The sequence below is a fragment of the Hemitrygon akajei genome, chromosome 20 (assembly GCF_048418815.1).
Source record: "Hemitrygon akajei chromosome 20, sHemAka1.3, whole genome shotgun sequence".
Lineage (NCBI taxonomy): Eukaryota > Metazoa > Chordata > Chondrichthyes > Myliobatiformes > Dasyatidae > Hemitrygon > Hemitrygon akajei.
Window position 1 is genome coordinate 64,329,763 of NC_133143.1, and position 21,014 is coordinate 64,350,776.

General features: G+C 42.1%; 1 protein-coding gene across 1 annotated transcript in view; it reads left to right on the forward strand.

Moving 5' to 3' along the window:
• plekha8 (pleckstrin homology domain containing, family A (phosphoinositide binding specific) member 8) overlaps nt 1–21,014 on the forward strand; it is a 60,498-nt gene that overhangs the window by 7,233 nt on the left and 32,251 nt on the right. Inside the window, exons 2-5 of the mRNA XM_073024498.1 lie at nt 1,378–1,494; nt 5,495–5,650; nt 11,050–11,183; nt 14,253–14,405. Coding sequence (XP_072880599.1) covers nt 1,378–1,494; nt 5,495–5,650; nt 11,050–11,183; nt 14,253–14,405 — 560 coding nt within the window. The remainder of the gene's footprint in view (nt 1–1,377; nt 1,495–5,494; nt 5,651–11,049; nt 11,184–14,252; nt 14,406–21,014) is intronic.

The window sequence follows — 21,014 nt, forward strand, 5'->3', positions numbered from 1 at the left end:
CTTTTCATTGGATGTTTTTTTTGTTGTTTCTTGCGCCTTTCTCTGTAAACCCTAGAGACTGTTGTGCGTGAAAGTCCCAGGAGATCAGTAGTTACTGAAGTAATCAAAACACTCTGTCTGACCACCCCGTCTGACACCAACCATCATTCCCAGGTGGAAGTCACTTAGATCACATTTCTTCTCCCCATTCTTATGTTTGGTCTGAACAAGAAATGAACCTCTTGACCATGTCTGCATGCTTTTATGCATTGAGTTGCTGCCATATTAGATATTTGCATAAACGAGTAGGTATATATATGTACCTAATAAAGTGGCTACTGAGTGTATATATATTAATGATATATTGTTATAGAATAATACTAAATTCTGTTCCATCCATATATTCTGGGTAAACAATCTGAATTTACATTTGTAGTTACACGTTTATATACAGTTGGCCCTCCTTATCCGCGAGGGATTGGTTCCGGGATCCCTCGCGGATACCAAAAAACGCGGATGCTGAAGTCTCTTATTCAACCTGTCTCACTACGGTGGATCTTAGGACCCAGTGGAACCCCGGACCTTATTTAACCTGTCTCAGTGCAGTGGACATTAGGAACCAGCGGCAGAGCTCAGAATCCACAGTGTTTCTGTTCACGAAAATAATCACGATCATGATTGAAAATAAAGTGGAAATAATGAAGCGATCGGAAAGAGGTGAAATGCCATCGGTCATTGGAAAAGCATTACGCTATAGTCGGTCAACGATTGGAACAATTTTAAAGGATAAAGTGAGAAAGGCCCTGCCCCGATGAAAGCCACAATTATTACTAAGCAACGCAGTGGTTTAGTTATTGGGTTTTGGGTTTTGATCCTCCACATCAACCTGGCACGGATGGACAACGTGCTCGGGAGCAATCTGTCACTGGATCGAACTCGGGAACTTCCCGAATCCGGTGCTGAAGCATACGTTTCTTAAGTGTTTTATATGCATAGGAAGGTAAAATATATACTATATACTAAGACAAACGTTTGACTAACTGACGCTAAATAATACCGGATGTACCCGTTCCGACTTACTTAATAAGAGAACTTCTGGGTTTTTTTCAATCCCGATCTACGATAACCTACGCACATCCACCCGTATACTTTAAATCATCTCTAGATTACTCATAATACCTAATACAATGTAAATGCTATGTAAAATATGTGTTATACTGCATTGTTTAGGGAATAATGACAAGAAAAAAAAGTCTCTACATGCTCGAGCAACGTGCTGGAAAAGCACTTCCGGGTTTTCGCGATCCGCAGTTGGTTGAATTCGTGCATACGGAACTCGCGGATAAGGAGGGCCGACTGTAATTCACTTAAAACTTTGTTGTGAATGTTTACACACAGGATGGCAGCCACGCTGGTTTGTTCTTGCTGGTGGAGTTTTATCCTACTACGATTCACAAGAAGACACTTGGAAAGGCTGTAAAGGCAGCATTAAGATGGCAGTATGTGAAATACAAGGTGAGGTGTCAGATCAATTTTACCATCTCTTAAAAACTTAATTTACATTTCCTTAGTTGTCTGTTTGGAATATATTAAGTGTATATATAATGAATTTTGTTATTAAATATCTTAACTTTCAGTCTTCAAATGGGAATGATGCTTGTTTTTAGTATTGGTTTATTATTGTCACATGTCATGGAGTCATAGAACACTACAACACAGAAATAGGCCTTTTGGCCCATCTAGTACATGCTGAACTATTAATCTACCTAGTCCTACCAACATGCATCTCACCTATAGCCTCCCGTCCATGTCATCATCATCATCATTATGTGCCATGTCGTATGACATGGGCGATCATGGTTTCTGACATTGATTGTTCTTGGCAAATTTTTCTACAGAAGTGGTTTGTCATTGCCACCTTCTGGGCAGCGTCTTTACAAGATGGGTGACCCCAGCCATTATCAATACTCTTCAGAAGTTGTCTACCAGTTGCACGTGATCGCATAACCAGGACTTGTGATATGCACCTATGCTCCCATGCTTCACGTGTCCCTGATGGGGGGCTAAGTAGGTACTACACCTTGTCAAGTGTGATCTGCAGGCTAGCAGAGGGAAGGAGCACCTTCTAAAAGCGCCTTACTCTCCTTTCTCCACTCCACCACCCAACCCATCCATGAGCCTAACCAAATTTCTCTTAAATGTTGGAATCAAACCTACATCCACCATTCCCACTGGCAGCTTGTTCCAGTCTCACCAACCACTGTATGAAGAAATTTCACCTCATGTTCTCCTTAAACATTTCACCTTTCTCCCTTAACCCATGACCTCTTCTTCTAGTCTCACCCAACCTTAGTGGAAAAAGCCTGCTTGCATTTACCCCATCTATACCCCTCATGATTTTGTACACTTCTATCAAATCTCCTCTCATTCTTCTACACTCCAGGGAATAAAGTCCCAACCTATTCACTCTTTCCCTGATACAGTGAAAAGCTTGTCTTGCATACTGTTCATACAGATCAAATCGTTATACAGCGCATTGAGATAGAATGAGGTAAAAGTGCAGAATAAAGTGTAAAAGCTACTGAAGAATTGCAGTGCAGGTGAATGATAAAATGCAAGATCACATGTGGGGCCAAGTGTCCATCTTATTTTACAAGGTGACTATTCAAGGATCTGATAACAGTGGATTAGTGGCTATCATTGATCAATAATCAACTTCGTACACATATATATATTACATGTGTTAGGAAGTTGCTGTGATGTGTTGGCATCGCATGCAACAATAAAAACAACTCTCAACTATTATAACAAATTATGCATAATATATTAGAGGTTAAAGTACAGAGATGGAATGAAATGTGCATAAATGCATACATACCAGCGTGTATTTATGAAAAGCAATTTAAAATGTTTACAGTGCAGTGACTGAGGTAATGGGTAGAGGTGAGTGGGGTGGCTAACTAGAATGGCTGATCAGATTAACTGCCTGGGGAAAGAAACTTTTAAAATGGTATAAAGTGTTTTTTTTTAATTGCCCTGTTGTGCTTTCCAGAAGGGAGTTTTTGGAAAAGGCAGTTTGCAAGGGGTAATGTCTGCAATTATGTTTCCTGTTGCTTTTTTGTTCTGGACACATAGAAGTCCTGCAGTGATGGTAAACTACAGCCAGTGGCTTTTTCTACTGATTTGACAGTTGGCTGTAGTTTTTGTATATTGTGAGAGGATATTGCACCCAAACCATACAGCAACAGCTAATGTGAGGTTGCTCTCTATGATGCCAATGTGGAATTGACTAGTATGCTTCAGGGAAGATGGTATTTTACCAACTGCTGCAAGAAGGATATCCTCTACTGAGCTTTTGTAAATGAAGGAGATGTGGTGCTTCGACAGGTCCGGTGAAATTCCCATGCCCAGGAACCTGAATGTTGAAATGGTGCTAACTGTAGAGTTGTTGATAATCAGTGGGTGGAGAGAAGACAAATTTCTTCTCAAGTCGATATGTATCCATGGTTTAGAGGGCATCCAGCTCCAAGTTGTTATGACTGCACAAGGACATTAGCTTGTTTATTTGGATTAGTCATCTCTGGTGATTAGTCCTATGACGGTGGCATTGTCCTCAAACTGTATTGGTTTAACTGATGGATCACTGAAGACACAGTCAGTGGTGTAGAGGGTAAATAGGAGAGGGGAGAGAACACATCCCTGTGGCACACCAGTGCTGAGTGAGCTTGCATAGTCTCACGTACTGCCTCCTGTACAATGAGCAACCGGAAGATGAGCCTGGTGGTATGTGCTTTCAGGCTTTTGTATTTTCTGCCCGATGGGAGAGGGAAGAAGAGAGGATGTCCGTGGTAGGCAGGGTCTTTGATAGTGGCTGCTTTCTCTGAAACGGAGAAAAGTATAGAGAAAGTACATGTAGCTTGTTCCTGTGACGTACTGAGCAGTGTTCACAACTCCCTGCAGTTTCCAGTGGTGGTGTGCAGCAAAGTTGCCATACCAAGCTGTTATATATCCAGACAGAATTTACTTACTTATTTATTTGAAGATATAGTGCCCAACAGGGTCTTCAGGTGGAGTGAGCCACACCGCCCAGCAACCCACCTATTTAACCCTGGCCTAATCACAGGACGATTTATAATGACCACTTAACCTACTAATTGGTACATCTCTGGACTGTGGGAGGAAATTGAAGCACCCGGAGGAAACCCACACGCTCACAGGAAGGACGTACGGACTTCTTAGAGAGGACCTGGAATTGAACGCTAACACCTTGAACTGCAACGGCATCGTGCTAATTGCTATGCTACTGTGGTGCCCAGTTGCTTGCTTTTAGGCAAATAATTCAATTAGTTTCCCCTACTCCTAGTCATTAAGAGTAAAATGGCAATAAGCAAGAAGGAGGGCATGGATCTGAAACAAACTCACTCGCCTTTCAATTACATTGGGGCTGACCTTCAGAGATGTGTTGAGTGAAGTTTAGGAGCCTGATGGTTGAAGGGTAATAACTGTTCCTGAACCTGGTGGTGTGGGACTTAAGGCTCATGTACCTCCTGCCCAATGGTAGTAGTGAGAAAAGAACATGGCTAGATGATGGAAGTCCTTGATGAAGGATGCTGCTTTCTTGTGGCAGTGCCCCATGTAAATGTACTCAATGGAGGAGAGGGCTTTGCGCGTAATGGACTAGGCTGTATCCACCACTTTCTGCAGACTTTTCTGTACCAGGCCATGATGCAATCAGTTAAGATCCTCTCCATTGTTCATCTATAGAAGTTTGTCCAAGTTTTAGGTGTCCTTGCCAAATCTATATAAACTTCCTAGAAAGTAATGGCACTGTGTTGTTCTTTGTGGTGGTACTTAGGTGTTGGTCCCGGGACAGATTCTCTGATATCATAATGCCAAGGAATTTACAGTTACTGACCCTCTCCACCTCCAATCCCCTAATCACGATTATGGATTCCTGCTTATTCTGGCCTTTATTTTGAATAGATGGATTCATTTACTTTGCAGAAGTACATGTAAAGGAGAACTTGAAGATGAGACTGTCGAAAGGCCAAGATGGAGTGGATTTGGGGCGGATGTTTCCTCTAGTGGGGGAGTCAAGGACTAAAGGGCACAGCCTCAAAATACAAGGACGTCCCTGTAGAATAGAGAGGAAGAGGAATTTCTTCAGCCAGAAAATGGTGAACCTGTGGAATTCATTGCATAGGTGGCTGTGGAGGACAGGTCATTGAGTATATTTAAAGCAAACGTTGATAGGTTCTTGATTAGTAAGGGTGTCAAAGGTTATGGGGAGAATGCAGTGGAATGGGGTTGAGAGGGATAATAAATCAGCCATGGTGGAATGGTGGAGGAGACTCAATGGTTTGAATGGCCTGATTCTGCTCCTATACCTTATGACTACGCTGTCAGTGGTTTCTTGTGCTTGTGAGTGTTATGACTACACACTTATCAAAAAAAAGACAACTTCCCCCATTTGCTGGTGCAGTGGGAGTTAATCATCGTCTCCTCTCCTTTCCAGTGCATGCAGGTGACAGTACAAGAGTGGAGCTGATCATACCAGGGGAACAGCACTTTTACCTGAAGGCTGTGAGTGTTGCTGAGAGACAGAGATGGTTAGTTGCTTTGGGATCCTCGAAGGCTTGCCTGACAGATAGCAGGACCAGGAAAGAGAAAGGTATGTTTACTACTTCATTTTTAAGACTATGGTGTCATTTTGATGGGCCCCTGAACTCCAGGTTCAAACTACGAGTGTGCTGACTGACCAGCCCTCGTGCTTCCTTGTCTCTGCTGGTTGCTGGAGTTCGAGTGCAGAATGGAGGCCAGGACTGTAGATGTCCTTCATCAGCTGTCCACGTCGATGAACTTCAAATGCAGAGCGCAGAGCAGACACAGGGTGCAAGCTGACGAGAATTGAGTGTTAGTTCACTCGTTTGCCTTTAAGGCCCTCTGTTGGTCGGGATGGACCACGGATGAGGCATTCTAGCTGTCATACGCAAACCAGGGCAGTAAGATACGGAGAGCAAGCTCTGCCCATGCAGCAGGCTGATGAATCCAAAAGAATGACAGAGACCGCTACAGTCTGGCACTGGTGGCACTCGAGGTAGTACTGCCTTAGTACCAGCTCTGGACTTTTCCTCAGGGTTCACCACCAAAATCTTCCCCGTGAGTGGGTATAGCTTCAAGGCAGCGGAAGTTTGAGTTCAGAGTTTTCCTTCTAGATGAGCTGCCAACCACAGTTGACGAGCCCCATCTGTCCGAAGCAACTGGTTTTAAGATGCCAGTAACCTGCCTTTACCCCTTTTTTTTTTGTCAGTCGATACAGTTCCGCCAGGCTTAGTAGCTGAGCCTCGCGTGAAAACCAGGAGCTCACTTGGTTGTCAGAAGCTATTTCAGATGCACACCATTGGGAACATTTAATAGGTAGTGGGAGCTTATCTCTACTACCTTACCTGGCTATAACAACCTTAAGGAACCCTTCGGGTTTGCCTTTAAGTAGAAAGAATCCAATTAAGAGCTCTTGGATCATTGGCATAAAATGCCAGACTACCACCTGTTGTACTTTGCTTTTTTTAAATCCAACAGAGCTTGAAGCACTTCACACTTCAGATTAAAATGTAAACAAAAGTACAAATTCATTTTGATGTTTCCACATGCAAGATTAATGGTGACATCTGTTTATTAGCACTCTGCAGCCATCTTTGTACTGATCAGCAAGAAATCTTTACGGTAGTACATATCAACTTTTCAATTGAAATTGTGCTCTGGGAGAAATTGCTACGTTTATGGCAATTGACTCAAAAGTAAGTTGCTACTTATAATCTTTTACTATCTTTCCTTTCAGTTAGTCCTGACAAAGGGTCTCGGCCCGAAACGTCGACAGTGCTTCTCCTTATAGATGCTGCCTGGCCTGCTGTGTTCCACCCGCATTTTGTGTGTGTTGTTTAAATTTCTAGCATCTGCAGATTTCCTCGTGTTTGCTTCTATATGTCTTCCATACCACCTTATAAACCCGTTGAGCCGCTTCCAGGGGGCTATGGACTTGGAATCCACGATCCTCCTGTACATCAAAATGGGAGCAATTCTGTAATGGGAAGGGTGTGGTTTTATCTATTAGAAAATCAAACAGAGTGGCACACTACAGGCCTTTGGTTCATGATGTTGAGCTGACCTTTTAACCTATTCCATGATTAATCTACTCCTTCCCTCCATTTTTCTCTCAACCATATGCCACTTAAATCATTAAACGAGTCTTTAGTACATTCCCTAAGACCATAAGACATAGGAGCAGAATTAGGTCATTTGGCATCGAGTCTGCTCCACCATTCCATCATGGCTGATTTATAATCCCTCTCAACTCCATTCTCTTGCCTTCTCCCTGTAAACTTTAGTGAGGCCTCTGTCAGTCGGGTGTGGCGATGGATGTTGTGTCTAGATATGCAAGCTTGGGCAGTACGATATGGAGAGCAAGCTGTTGCTCACATATTAAGCTCTTCCTCTCCATGCATCTGAACTCAAAGGAATAGCGGAGACTGATACAGTTTGGTACCAGCAGCATCACAGCAGTTGCCAGTCAGTGTTGTGCTCAATGTAGGACTGCCTTAGGGGCTCCAGCTCCAGATGTTTCTCTCTCGGTTTACTCCTGAAGCCTTCCTCACAAGTGGATATCGCCACAAGGCAGTGGAGGTTTGAGATCAGAATTTTCCTTCTAGCTGGGCCCCATCTGCCTAAAGCGACTAGTTTTAAGGCACCACCTTTGCCCCTTCTCCTGTCAGTGTAAACTTTGATGCCAGGACTTAAGAACTTTTTAAAAGCTATTATTAATGCTTTTTGAGACGGTGATTTAGATGCATATCATATTTTTTTTTACTGAGTTAAGTATTGTATGTAATTAGTTTTGCTACAACAAGTGTATGGGACATTGGAAAAAAAAAAGTTGAATTTCCCCATGGGGATGAATAAAGTATCTATCTATCTATCTATCTATCTATCTATCTATCTTACTAAACTATCAATCTCTGTTTTAAATATACCCAATGATCTGGTCTTCACTACTCTCTGCCACAGATTCACCACCCTTTGGCTAAATAAATTCTTCTTCATCTCTGTTCTAAGCAGACACCTTTGTCTTCTGAGGCTATGCCCTCTGGTACAAGACACCCCCACTATAGGAAACATCCTCTACGCATCCACTGTATGTATGCTTTTCAACACTCGATATGTTTCAGTGACATTCCCCCGCATTCTTTTAAACTCAGCGAGTGCAGCCCAGAGCCATCACCCTCTCCTCATACTTTCCTCCTAAGTTCCATGCACTTACCACTTTCTTTGTGAAAATAAAATCTACCTCTGACATCTCCCTGTATACTTCCCTCCAGTCACCTTAAGATTATGCACTCTCCTGTTCGGCATAATGTCTTGGGCTCTACTATAGTGTAGTGGTTAGTGCGACACTATTTCAGCTCAGGGCATTGGAGTTTGAAGTGAAATCTGATGCCATCTCTAAGGAGTTTATATGTTCTCCCCATAAATGTGTGGGTTTCTTCCAGGTGCTCTGGTTTCCTCCCACAGTCTAAAGACATATCAGCTAATAAGTTAATTGGTCATTGTAAGTTGTCCTGTGATTAGGCTAGGGTTAAAAGTGGGTTGTTGGGCAGCTCGGCTTATTGGGCCAGAAGGGCCTGTTCTGTACTATATAGTCACTATATGTTAACTGTGAGATTCTTTTTCATGGGGCATACTCAGTGCATCTGTAGAATAATAACCATGATAGAATCAATGATAGGCCACCCAACTAGAGCATTCAACCAACATGCAGGAGATACCAAACTGTTCAAATCTGAAAAGGAAAGGAATAATAATAATTAATAAATAAGTAATGGATATCAAGAGCATGGGATGGAGAGTCCTTGGAAGTGAGTCCATTCATTGGTTGTGGGAATGGTTGAGGGGTAGTAACTATTCCTGAACCTGGTGGCGTGAGCCCTGAGGCTCCTGTACCATCTTTGTGATGGCAGCAGCAAGGAGAGCATGTTCTGGTTGGTGGGGCTCCTGGACGATGGATGCTGCTTTCCTGCGACAGTGTTTCATGTGGACGTGCTCAGAGGTGGGAGGGCTTTACACATGATGGACTGGGCTGTATCCACTACTTTTTGTAGGACTTGCTGCTGAAGGGCATTGGTGTTTCCATACCAGGCCGTGATGCAGCCAGTCAATATACTCTCCATGACATATCTATAGAAGTTTGTCGAAGTTTTGGATGTCATGCTGAATCCCTGCAAACTCCTCAAGAAGTTGAGGTGCTGCCCTGCTTTCTTCATAATTGCACTCGTTTGCTGGGCCCAGGACAAGTCCTATGAAATAATAACGCCAAGGAATTTAAAGTTGGTGACCCTCTCCACCTCTGATCCCCTGATGAGGACTTGCTCATGAACCTCCGGTTTCCTTCTCCTAAGGTCAATAATCAGCTCCTTGGTCTTGCCAGAATTGAATGAGAGGTTGTTATGACACCACCTAGTCAGGATTTCAGTCTGTCTCCCTTATGCTAATTGGCCACCACCTTTGATTCAGCCTGTGACAGTGGTGTCATCAGCAAACTTGCATGTGGCATCGGAGCTGGGCTTGGCCTCGGAGTCATAAATATAAATTGAGTAGAGGAGGAGGCTAAGCACACAGCCTTACGGTGCACCTGTGCTGATGGAGATCGTGGAGGAGATATGGCCAATCCAAACTGACTGGGGTCTGCAAGTGAGGAATTTGAGGATCTAGTTCCCCAAGGAGGTAGAAAATAATGTTCTTTCAGTTTGAACTGATCACTAAGTCGGTTTTGATTTGTTCCTATTCAGAAGTGCTGTTCTGCTTTCCGATAAAACCAGAAAGTAGATAATGACCTCACGTGCTCAAGGTCCGCTTCTAATTGCTCACGTGCAGATGGTGCCTGAGCATTGAACTGAACTCTGTGGCTGAATGACGTTCTGATTAATAAAGGTTGCTGATAGTCCACTGAGATTTTCAATGTTTGTTTCAGGGAAGAATTTTGAACCAAAATTGTGCTTTTTTTGCAACATCCTCTGCAACCAGTAAATATTTTGAAAACATTCAACTTCAAGGTAATTTACTCAGTTTAAAATTATGTTTGATTCAAATTTTAGGAATGCAATCAGTATTGCATTGGACATAGCAGTTAGCATAAAACAATGGGTTCAATTCCCACTGCTGTTTGTTAGGAGTCTGTACATTCTCCCCATGACCGCATGTGTTTTGAGGGTCAGGGATCAAGTATATTCACCTTATATATTTGCATGTATTAGAAATTTGCTTTGGTGTGTTGATTGGTGTGCGACATGCAACAAAAACAACACAAACACAAGAGATTCTGCCGATGCTGGAAATGCAGAGTAACACACAAAAGTGCTGGAGGAACTCAGCAGGTCAGGCAGTATCTGTGGAAAGGAATAAGCAAACAGGGTCTTGGCCCAAAATGTCAACTGTTTATTCCTCTCCATAGATATTGTCTCACCTGCTGAGTTCCTCCAGCATTTTGTGTGTTATATAAAACAACAACGTTCAACAATTATAACAAATAAAGAATCACACCAAAATAAGTTAAAGGATGGATATGGAATAAAATGTGCAAAAGTATATGAACAGCTTGTTTTTGTAATGAGAATATTATAAAATGTAGTTTAAAGTGTTTACATTGCATAACAGTGACTGAAGTAATAGATAGAAGGTGATGCAGTGGCTGACCATAATAGTTAATCAGATTGACTACCAGAAGGAAGAAACTTTTAAGATGGAGTTTAAGTTTTTGTTTTAATAGCTCAATTGCACTTTCCGGTAGGGAGCTACTGGAAAAGACAGTTTGCAGAGTGGGTTTCCTCCGAGTGCTATGGTTTCCTTCCACAATCCAAAGATGTACGGGTCGGTAGGTTAATTGGTCTCTTGGCTATAATTGGGTGATGTCAACTCCTTAGGCAGGGAGGGCTCATTACCATGCCCCCTCTCTAAAATAAAAAAAATCAAAGTGGCTTATTGTGAAGAAAGCAACTAATTTTATTTTTTGTTCTTTTAAAGAAATCAACGAAAACACTGAATGCCTGAAAAAGAAAGTATCCGAACTGAGGTTGTATTGTGATCTTCTTCTTCAGCAAGTAAATAGCTTAAAAGAGGACAGACAATCTGATCAGTCCACATCAACTAACCTAGAGGTACAGTATATACTTAATAAGTCTCATTGCTTATGATATTGTCCTCTCGATGTACAATGCTGCTTGATCCATTTCTGTTTAGTGCTCTCTATGTGGTAGAGAATAAAGTTAGATTCAGGCTTGAAGAAAATTCCAGATTTTTTATAAAACCAAGAAAGTCACCAAAGGAAAAGCCCAGACAAACAAAAAAAAAGGATTCCCGTTAAATCTATGGAATCCAGTCAGAATCAGATTTATTATCACTGATATACGTCGTGCAGTTGGTTGTTTCGTGGCAGCAGTACACCACAGCAATAATATATACTATATAATAAGAAATATATTTAAAAACTAAATATGCAGTGCAAAGAAGAGAGCGCTAAAATATAGTGAGGTAGTGTTTATGGGCTCTGGCTCTGATGGTGGAGGGGAAGAAGCTGCTCCTGAATTGTTGAGTGTGTGTCTTCAGGCTCCTGTACCTTCTCCCCGATGGTGGTAATGAGATGTGGATGAAAACAAAATAGTGGGAAACCTTGTTAACTACATTAAAAAAAAATCAAGTCACATGACATTCTAGCCTCCGAAGAAAGGCTGCCCTTGTTTATCATCAGCTGCAAAGATAAACAGACTCTACAAAGCTTGGATGGTGGGGTCCTTGATAATGCAAGTTTCTTTTCTGCGACAGCATTCCATGTGGATGTGCTGAGTGATGGGGAGGGCTTTACTCGTGAAGGATTTGGCTGTATCCACCACTCCTTCTGTACTTGCATGAAACCCTATACTAACTAACATTAGAAGGACGTGTAAAGTTTTTAATAGCCTGAAAATATGTGACACATTGACTGAATGAGTAGTCATGCCACTGAGAGGCAGAGACTAAAGCTGACTGGCACAGAGTCATAGGTTACATTTCATACTCAAACCCCTTTGAAAATGAGTGTGTGTCAACAGGCAGGGCCGAATGAATAGAACAGTTTGCATGTCCACATAATGAACAATAAAAAGCTAACAGCTGGTTCAATTTGCATTTTGGTTCTGAAAGGGAGCATTCATACCCTAATATTCTGGTGTGTGACAGTGAATTTGAGGCTAGAAATTGTATATTTACCTTTAAATTAGGCATGGAAACCTTTGTTTTTGCTTCTGTATGTGACCAGCTGCTGGAAAAGCTCATCTATCCACACAGAATGAACAAACATGTCATCATAGTGTTGGTTTCAGAAAAAGGACAATTCCTAATCTTGTGGACTAATGGAAACTTCGTAATGCAAGTTTCAAAAGTAGGTGCAGTGTATTGAAAAACGATACGATAGGTTATCAACTCAGGAATGAAGGCATGTTAAATTTTTGCTTTAACTCTGAATAATTTGATCATTGCCAGTTTTTGATTCTTAGGAGTTATGTCCTGATGAATGGTCTTGGCCCGAAACATTGACTCTTCCTTCCTTTCCTAGATACAGCTGTCCTGCCGAGTTCCACCAGCATTTTGTGTGTGTAATTCTGTTCATGTGATAGCTGTTTCCAAATTTGTTGACCAAATTACAAGGTTGTGTAAATGGTAAGAGGATTAAAGCACTGTGCAGCCTGGCTTTCTGCTAAATAACGAGTTTAGGACTGACACTTGTCGTTTTATAGCAGCTGTCTTCCTGCTTTCAGTTATCCAAAATTGTTCCAGTTTTAGAAATAGATTAAATAACTAATGTTATCAATTACCATTTAGAGAAGACTGTTCTTTTTTTCCTCCCAATTTTTGCTGCAGGAATATTTTTACCTCCACTTCTGAATTTAATTCATAACTATGCCCCTTGGGTCTAGATCACTAATCAGCAGAAATATTTTTTTTATGTACCTGCCTTTTCCACCTTGATAGCTTGAAAACTGTGATCAAACGACTGCTTAACCTTCCCAATATCAGGAAATAACAAACCTAGTGTATGTAATCCTTGGTTTTAATTTTTGAGTTTAGGCATGATTTTGGTATCTCCTTCCCAAGAAAAATTGCCCAGAGCTGCTCATACTTGGTTCTGTACAACACTATATATTGTTGAGGAGCAAACACCTTTACTTCCTCAGGAGGCTAAAGACATTTGGCACGATCCTGTTAGTTCAGACCAATTTCTATTGTGATTTCCTCTCCCCACATTTCAAAGACATGAGTTAGCGTAGTGATGCTTGTGAGCTGTCCCCATCAAATCCCCAAACTGTGTTGGTCATTGATGCAAAAGATGCATTTCACTGCATGTTTCAATATTACGATGTAAATCTCAGAGTGCTATATAGTGACATGCAGTATATGAACTTTGATAAGACATTTACTTTGAACTTTGAACATGTGACAAATAAAGCTAATCGTTCATCTTTATCTGAAAGATGGTTTTAATATAGATAGCTGTCCACTAGTGAGAAGGATGCGCAAGCTGAATGGCTTGAATCCCTGTTATAGAACACTAACTAGATAAATAATTTCAAAATAGATAATTTTCCTGCATGGTTTAATGGTTTTAGAAGCTTGGCCATCTAACCTGACACTTCCAATATTTTAATTTTCAAGAGAGATTGTCATTGGTTAAGGAAGCAGGGAACTTGACATTTTTTGTGATTTTCTTGCAACTTCATTTTCTGGAGAGTGATAAATTCCCATCATAACATTTATATCATCATTGGTAGATGCAGCTGTCATAATAAGCCGGTGTTTGTAATCCATTATAATGTTCAAAAGTTGAGAATGAATTTATTATCAAAGTACATAAGTATCCCCTTATACAACCCTGAGATTCCTGTTCTTGTGGACACTCACAGCAAATACAGGAAATGCAATATAATCAGTGAAAAACCATACTCACAGGACAGACAAACAACCAATGTGCAAAAGACAAGAAACTGTGCAAATGCAAAATAAATAAATAAGTATCAAGCATATGAGATGAAGAGTCTTTGAAAATGAGTCCAGAGTTTGTGGGAACAGTTCAGTGATGAGGTGACTGAAGTGAGAGTCTAATGGTTGATGGATAATTCCCCTTGGATACCTGTATCATCTATTACAAAATTATAACTTTGTTTTATTTCTGTTCACTTGCATTCTTGGTGTAGATTGACATGGCGACAGTTCTAAGATCTACTTGCAATACCTTCACGAAGACGTTGGAAGAATGCATGCAAATTGCAAATGCTTCGTTCAGGCCTGAACTATTGCAGCCTACACCACCAGGTTCCCCACACGTGGCTATCATCAAATCAAACAGAGTACGTTTGTAGAAAACAATTTCTCTTTGATGCTGTTGTGATTTCATCATGTACAGTGGACCTAGGTTAAATGAACAAATGCTACATGCCTCATTTGGTTAGATTCATATGGCACATCTCAATAATTGATTATTGTCATTGACGAACAAAAGAGATGCTGGGAATCTTGAGGAGCATATTCAAAATACTGGAGGAACTTGGCAAGACGGGCTGCATCCATGGAGGGCAATAAATAGTCGATGTTTTGGGGTGAGTCCTGATGAAGTGACTCAGCCCGAAACGATGGCTGTTTATTCCCCTCCATAGGCACAGCCTAACGTACTGAGTTCCTCTGGTACTTTGTGTGTGTTGCACTGGACTTCTAGATCTGCTGGATCCCTTGTGTTTATGATATAATACCAATACTGACAGGGAGGAAGACCTGCAAGCTGTGATGCAGTTGTAATCTATTCGTACACAGAAAAGCTGAGAGACTCGATGATCCACCATGAAACTTTGTGGTCTCATTTGGTTTATGCGGCTATCTCGCGTGGTCATGCATGAAATCTAGCATTACGGAGTCTGAAAGCTTGATGTAATTGAGGATGTTTTCCATGGTGGGGAAGTCTAGGACCAGAGGGCATAGCCTCAGAATAGAGCGACGTCCATTTAGAATGGAGATGAGGAGGAATTGCCGTAGGCGACTGTTGAGGACAAGTTAGGTATACTTAAGGTGGAGGTTGATAGGTTCTTGATTAATCAGATTACAGGGAGAAGGCAGGAGAATGGGGTTGAGAGGGAAATGGATCAGCCATGATGAAATCCCCCAGCAGTCCCGATGGGCCAAATAGCATAATTCTGCTGATATGTCTTATCATCTTAATTAAATTCTTTTTAAGAAGAATCTATGCTGAATACACTACACGTATATCCTCTTTTCAGTCCCTCAGAAGGCAAAGTTAATTGTGCAGCATGGGCTTGTTGGGCTGGGTAGCCTGTTAGCTTGCTGTATCTCTAAATAAATAAAGCTGTAAGACATAAATAGAGTGGAGGGGTGGAGATGGTCTGTACCAAAGGAGGTGTAAGGTGCTCCTTCCCTCCTTTAGCCTGCAGGTCACCCTTGGGCAAGGTGTAGTATCTACTTAGCCCCCGATCGGGGTCATGTGAAGCTATGGGATTAGGTAGTGGATGGTCGTATGAGCAACTGGTGTTTATCACAAGTACTGGTTACATGATCATTGACGCCAGGCAAACAATCTCTGAAGAGTATTGATAATGGCTGGAGTCACCTGTATTGTAATGATCCTGCCCAGAAGAAGGCAATGGCAAACAACTTCTGTAGAATAATTAGCCAAGAACGAACGTGGTCATGGAAAGACCACAGTCGCCCACGTCATGAAACATGGCACATGATGATGATGATGACCCAAATACTGAGTGTGTAAACCAGTGCATCCCCGATTAAAGAGATTCTACTGCTGAGAAGGAGATTTTAAAAAGTTAATATTTTACTGGGTTTCCATTCTAACAAAGATCTTTGAAAAGCCTCTGAACAAGTAGCAGAATTGAGTAGCTTTTAATGATAATTATTGGAATTGCATCCAGTGGTACGAAGCACATTCAGTGAGTTGGCCACACCGCAGGTAAAGGCTACACAGGCAGAAAGGGAAGGGGTGGCCACTAGACAGCGTAGCAGTAGGCAGGTAGTGCAGGAGTCCCCGAGGTCATCTCCCTCCTAAACAGATATACTGTTTTGGATACTGTTGGGGGAGATGTCTCATCAGGGGAAGGCAACAGCAGCCAAGTTCATTGCACCATGGGTGGCTCTGCAGCACAGGAGGGAAGGAAAAGGAGTGGGAGAGCTATAGTGATAGGGGATTCGATTGTAAGGGGAATAGATAGGCGTTTCTGCAGCCGCAAACGAGACTCCAGGATGGTATGTTACCTCCCTGGTGAAAGGGTCAAGGATGTCTCTGAGCGGCTGCAGGACATTCTGAAATAGGAGAGTGAACAGCCAGTGGTCGTGGTGCACGTAGGTACCAACGATACAGGTAAAAAAACAGGATGAGGTCCTAAAAGGTGAATTTAGGGAGTTAGGAGATAAACTAAGAAGTAGGACCACAAAGGTAATAATCTCTGGATTACTACCAGTGCCACGTGCTAGTCCGAGTAGAAATAGGAGGATATTTCAGTTGAATACGTGGCTTGAAAAATGGTGCATGGGGGAGGGATTCAAATTTCTGGGGCATTGGAACCAGTTCTGGGGGAGGTGGGACCGGTATAAACAGGACGGTCTGCACCTGGGCTGGACTGGAACCAATGTCCTGGGGGAGCGTTTGCTACTGCTGTTCAGGAGGATTTAAACAAATGTGGCAGGGGGATGGGAACAAGTGCAGAGAGACAGAGGAGTGTAAAATGAGGATAGAAGCAAAAAGTAGTAAGGTGAAAAGTAAAAGTGGCAGGCAGGCAAATCCAGGCCAAAAAGCAAAAAGAGCTACTTTTCAACATAATTGTATAAGGGCTAAGAGTGTTGTAAAAACAAGCCTGAAGGCTTTGTGTGTCAATGCAAGGAGCATTCGTAACAAGGTGGATGAATTGAATGTGCAGATAGTTATGAATGAATATGATATAGTTGGGATCACAGAGACATGGCTCCAGGGTGACCAAGGATGGGAGCTCAACATCCAGGGATATTCAATATTCAGGAGGGATAGACAGGAAAGAAAAGGAGGTGGTGTAGCATTGCTGGTTAGAGAGGAGATTAACGCAAAAGAAAGGAAGGACATTAGCCTGGACGATGTGGAATCGATATGGGTAGAGCTGCATAACACTAAGGGGCAGAAAACGCTGGTGGGAGTTGTGTACAGGCCACCTAACAGTAGTAGTGAGGTTGGGGATGGCATTAAACAGGAAATTAGAAATGCGTGCAATAAAGGAACAGTAGTTATAATGGGTGACTTCAATCTACATTTAGACTGGGTGAACCAAATTGGTAAGGGTGCTGAGGAAGAGGATTTCTTGGAATGTATGTGGGATGGTTTTCTGAACCAACTAGAGAGCAGGCCATTCTAGATTGGGTATTGAGCAATGAGGAACATAAAAACTGACTGTAAAAGCTTTTATAGATATGTGAAAAGAAAAAAATTGGTCAAGACAAATGTAGGTCCCTTACAGTCAGAAACAGGTGAATTGATCATAGGGAACAAAGACATGGCAGAACAATTGAATAACTACTTTGGTTCTGTCTTCACTAAGGAGGACATAAATAATCTTTCGGAAATAGTAAGGGACCGAGGGTCTAGTGAGATGGAGGAACTGAGGGAAATACATGTTAGTAGGGAAGTGGTGTTAGGTAAATTGAAGGGATTAAAGGCAGATAAATCCCCAGGGCCAGATGGTCTGCATCCCAGAGTGCTTAAGGAAGTAGCCCAAGAAATAGTGGATGCATTAGTGATAATTTTTCAAAACTCCTTAGATTCTGGATTAATTCCTGAGGATTGGAGGGTGGCTAATGTAACCCCACTTTTTAATAAAGGAGGGAGAGAAAAACCGGGGAATTATAGACCAGTGAGTCTGACATCGGTGGTGGAGAAAATGCTAGAGTCGGTTATCAAAGATGTGATAACAGCACATTTGGAAAGAGGTGAAATCATCGGACAAGGTCAGCATGGATTTGTGAAAGGAAAATCATGTCTGACGAATCTTATAGAATTTTTTGAAGATGTAACTAGTAGAGTGGATGGGGAGAGCCAGTGGATGTGGTATATTTAGATTTTCAAAAGGCTTTTGACAAGGTCCCGTACAGGAGATTAGTGTGCAAACTTAAAGCACACGGTATTGGGGGTATGGTATTGATGTGGATATAGAATTGGTTGGCAGACAGGAAGCAAAGAGTGGGAGTAAATGGGACCTTTTCAGAATGGCAGGCAGTGACTAGTGGGGTACCGCAAGGCTCAGTGCTGAGACCCCGGTTGTTTACAATATATATTAATGATTTAGACGCGGGAATTAAATGCGGCATCTCCAAGTTTGCGGTTGACACAAAGCTGGGCGGCGGTGTTAGCTGTGAGGAGGATGCTAAGAGGATGCAGGGTGACTAGGATAGGTTAGGTGAGTGGGGAAATTCATGGCAGATGCAATTTAATGTGGATAAATGTGAGGTTATCCACTTTGGTTGCAAGAGCAGGAAAACAGATTATTATCTGAAGGGTGGCTGATTAGGAAAAGGGGAGGTGCAACGAGACCTGGGTGTCATTGTACACCAGTCATTGAAGGTGGGCATGCAGGTACAGCAGGCGGTGAAAAAGGCAAATGGTATGTTGGCATTCATAGCAAAAGGATTTGAGTACAGGAGCAGGGAGGTTCTACTGCAGTTGTACAGGGCCTTGGTGAGACCGCACCTAGAGTATTGTGTGCAGTTTTGGTCCCCTAATCTGAGGAAAGACATTCTTGCCATAGAGGGAATACAAAGAAGGTTCACCAGATTGATTCCTGGGATGGCAGGACTTTCATATGAAGAAAGACTGGATCGACTGGGCTTATACTCACTGGAGTTTAGAAGATTGAGGGGGGATCTTATTGAAACGTATAAAATTCTAAAGGGATTGGACAGGCTAGATGCAGGAAGATTGTTTCTGATGTTGGAGGAGTCTAGAACGAGGGGTCACAGTTTAAGGATAAAGGGGAAGCCTTTTAGGACCGAGATGAGGAAAAACTTCTTCACACGGAGAGTGGTGAATCTGTGGAATTCTCTGCCACAGTAAACAGTTGAGGCCGGTTCATTGGCTATATTTAAGAGGAAGTTTGATATGGCCCTTGTGGCTAAAGGGATCAGGGGGTATGGAGAGAAAGCTGGTACAGGGTTCTGAGTTGGATCATGATCATACTGAATGGCGGTGCAGGCTCGAAGGGCCAAATGGCCTACTCCTGCACCTATTTTCTATGTTTCTATGAATGATAATACGGCTACATGAGTTTATGATTTTAGAAGTTCCAGTTTGTGAAAATGATAAGAATTAGCTCTATTTGTTACATGTTCATTGAAATATGCAGTGAAATACATTGTTTCCATCAAAGTCTAACACAGGCCGAAGATGTGCTGCTGGCAGCTCATAAGAGTCATCGTGCTTCCAGCACCAAATTGACATGTCTATATCTCACCAATTCTAACCCGTGTGTCTTTGGAATGTGAGAGGCAACTGGAGAGCCCAGAGGAGAACCACGCAGTCATGGGGAGAACGTACAAACTTCTTACAGACGGTGGTGTGAATTGAATTGCTGTCGCTCATCGTTGGCACTGTTGGAAACATTATATGAGAACCGTTCAATTTTTGTTGTGACAAAAATATATTTATTTTGTTTCCCAGGTTCAACTTGTAGTCTAGGTTTATAGGCTTAACTTGACCTGTGGTAGACCTTCTACAAATAGGCTTCGTTATTCCTAGGAGAAAACCATGTAATCTTATAGAACTGGTTAGGCCACATCTGGAGTATTGCATACAGGTCTGGTCACCCCACTATAGGAAGGATGTTGAGACTTTGGAGAGGGTGCAGAAGAGGTTCACCAGGATGCTGCCTGGTTTAGAGGGCATGTGCTATAACGAGAGGCTGGATAAAATTGGGTTGGGCTGAGGGGAGATCTGACAGAGGTTTATAAGATTCTGAGAGGCATAAAATGAGTGGCCAGAGAGTATCTGTTTCCCAGGGCTGAAATGTCCATTACCAGAGGGCATGCATTGAAGGTGAGAGAGGGTAGGTTCAGTGGGGATGTGAGGTGTAAGTTTTTACTCAGAGAGTCACGGATGCCTGGATTGAACTGCCTTGTATAGTGGGAGAGGCAAGTACATTAGAGACTTTTAAGAGCCATTTGGATAGGCACCTGGATATAAGGAAGATGGAGAGATATGGACATGGTGTAGGAAGGTGGATTAGTGTTTGGGTGTTTTTGATTTGCTTTTTAGCTGGTTTAGCACAACGTTGTGGGCCAAAAGGCCTGTCCTGTGTTGCACTGTTCTATGTATCGCAGTTCAGTTAGTAAAAGAGAGAATATGAGCACAAAACAGCATTCAATGAGACAAACACGAGGAAATCTGCAGATGCTGGAAATTCAAACAACACACACAAAATGCTGGTGGAACACAGCAGGCCAGGCAGCATCTATAGGGAGAAGCGCTGTCGATGTTTCAGGCCGAGACCCTTCATCAGGAGACAACTGGATTTTAACTGCCATAGTCTTTGAAGACGTGCTTCATTTTTATCGTTCTTGGCTAATCCCACTGATAAACCAAGTGTCCTCATCATATACATGCAGTGTGTTACCAGCAAGGAGTTGAAGTATAAATCTAATTAACAAAGTTGTCTAAAAAATGTTTCTTTACTTTCAGTGAGATTTAGTGAATGCTGCTTGTTCTGCAGTAGTTCAAGGAGCTCAGTTTTCCAATATTTTAAACTAGAGCTTCTTTTTCACTCAAGTCACAATAAAAATAGGAATCACTATCATTTTAAAAGAGAGAGGGAGAAAAATAATTTATACTCAAGACAGTGGTATAAAAATTGGACTGACAACATGTATCAGCCCTACCTCGTGTAGTAATTGGGCAAATGATAAATCCCTATCAAATATGGAATAAA